The following is a 2,354-nucleotide window of genomic DNA, read 5'->3' on the forward strand; positions in this document are numbered from 1 at the left end:
TAGCGTTTGGGAGGGATTTACCATGTACGCAACTGGCAACCCTGTTATACGCTTGTTCAGCATCCTCCTCTGATCAGAAAACCATCTGATCCATTTGAGTCTCTTGATTTGGTGAGTATGATCATTTTATGGTATTTATTTAAACCCTATTAGTTAATATTTAGTATCGTTTGCTATCTTTTTTTTTTATCGCACATCTTTAGTGATAAACCCCTCATCCGCTGTTTACGTCATTCTGCTCTGTGCTAGCTGGTTAGCTTGTGCTAGCGAATAGCTGGATGTTGTCAAACGACATCGTATGAACTACGTTTTCTCACAACTTTATTATCGTTATTTTGATTTAATCACAAACGCAGTCGCTTTCAGGGAAACATTTTCAACGCGTTTTGTTTTGGACAAAAACAAATATAAGCTATTTTTGGCGATAAATCCCGCCTCCTGCGCTACGATTGGTAAGCCTTTCACAAGCTGTCCTCTTATTGGACCCTGGGCTGAGTGATTGTTAGAGTGACTAATCCGAGCGCATGAAATAATGTAATGTTATGTTATGAGTAATGTTCTAATAAATCTTGATGGCTGATTTTCAGTGCACCTGAGAGCCGCAGCCCTGCATCCCAAACAGGAAGACGTTTATTTCACCATGAACTCTGATGTGGATGGTAAACAAGTCATCCCTCATGTTCTCCCTGACGATAATGAGACTGTGTATATGATATGATATATGGGACACAACACCTGTCTCAGAGATGCTCTGTGTTTCAGGTGATCTGGAAAACCAGGTGGAGTTGGAGGAGAAAACAAGGCTCATAAACCAGGTGCTGGAGCTACAGAACACTCTCGAGGGTAAAACATCATCAGTGCTTTCATACGATTTGTGGGAGTCTTAAATAGTTAAGTTCAAGGCCAATTAAAGCAGAAAACTAGGTTTAGAATGTGTTAAAAGAAGTTTGCTTGGATTGAATATTGTATTGGTGTATTGATTTTATATCGATCAGTGTTTAGTCAGATTATACACTACATGGTCAGGAAATGTCTGTGGACCCTGACGTTCCCCCTGACGTTCTCCCTGACATTCTCTCTGACTGACCCCTGACGTTCCCCCTGACGTTCCCTCTGATGTTCTCTCTGACGTTCTCTCTGACTGACCCCTGACGTCCTCCCTGACGTCCTCCCTGACGTCCTGCCTGACGTCCTGCCTGACGTCCTCCCTGACATTCTCCTTGACATTCTCTCTGACGTTCCCACTCACGTTTGGGTTGAATTGGGATGCCTCTCACTTGACCTCTAGTGCCTTACCTCACTTATGTTGTCATGGCTAAATGAACCCAAACCCCTGTGCTTCAAAATCTAGCAGAAATCCTTCCAAAGAAGTGTGGAGCTTATTTATAATAGCAAAATGGAATGAACTCTGATTGGCATGTTTAAAAAAACATACTTCTATAATAGTTATGAACAAACGTTTGGCCATATATAATGCACACACAAATGCAGATAGTCGTGAAACAGTGATCTGTTTCTAAGCATGTCTCATTGTCTGTTTATCAGATCTGTCGTCTCGAGTGGACGCCGTGAAGGAGGAAAACCTGAAGCTCAAATCTGAGAACCAAGTTCTGGGTCAGTACATCGAGAACCTCATGTCTGCCTCCAGCGTTTTTCAGACCACTGACTCCAAAAGCAAACGGAAATAAGGGAAGATTCCTGATTCACCCTGCAGGCATATAGAGTCCATTAACTGTACGCCATGACAACCCGGTTTACTTTATTCACTTGTTAAATTTAACCACATATAAACTACTGTTACATGTTATATTTACAACGCTGCTTTTTATCAGCTCTTAATGTCACATGACTAAATATCCTAATAATACATTCTGTGACAATAAGTGTTATTAATGATGTTGGATATATTTTATTTTCATTTGTTTTCTATTGTAATTTTTGCCTTATGTTAGGGCAGAGTATTAAAACGTTCATTGCTAAATAGTTTCATTTATTTATTGATGCCATTAATTTGTTTATTTTGTTACTATTTTATGTTGTTTTTTTTTTTTTTTGTTTTGTTTTTTTTTATAGCTTTTTTAGTTTCTCCTCAACACAGCAGTGATGAAAGCGTCTGTGAAACTGCCGTGTGCCAAAACGTGTTTTTAGGTAACCTGATAAATTAGGTGAGTTATTCAGGTGATTCTGTTCAGGGAAAATAACCTTTCTGATCCCCTGGTGCTTTTCACTAAGGAGTTTTAACAGGCCTCCATTACAGCTGTGTACACACAACATGTGTTTAACGATTGGGTAATGACATTTAACCACTGTTTGGACTTGTTAGTGCCTGTTTTAATAAATATGTTTTCATTTGA

At 39.4% G+C, this 2,354-nt stretch overlaps 1 protein-coding gene across 1 annotated transcript; it reads left to right on the forward strand.

Annotated features, from left to right (window-relative positions):
* On the forward strand, positions 1-2,354 carry scocb (short coiled-coil protein b). The gene is made up of 4 exons (XM_027151953.2): positions 1-111; positions 588-659; positions 763-843; positions 1,546-2,354. The coding sequence occupies exons 2-4, from the start codon at positions 641-643 to the stop codon at positions 1,686-1,688; spliced, it is 243 nt and encodes an 80-aa protein (XP_027007754.1). The 5' UTR covers positions 1-111; positions 588-640; the 3' UTR covers positions 1,689-2,354.

The sequence above is a fragment of the Tachysurus fulvidraco genome, chromosome 17 (genome assembly GCF_022655615.1).
Source record: "Tachysurus fulvidraco isolate hzauxx_2018 chromosome 17, HZAU_PFXX_2.0, whole genome shotgun sequence".
Lineage (NCBI taxonomy): Eukaryota > Metazoa > Chordata > Actinopteri > Siluriformes > Bagridae > Tachysurus > Tachysurus fulvidraco.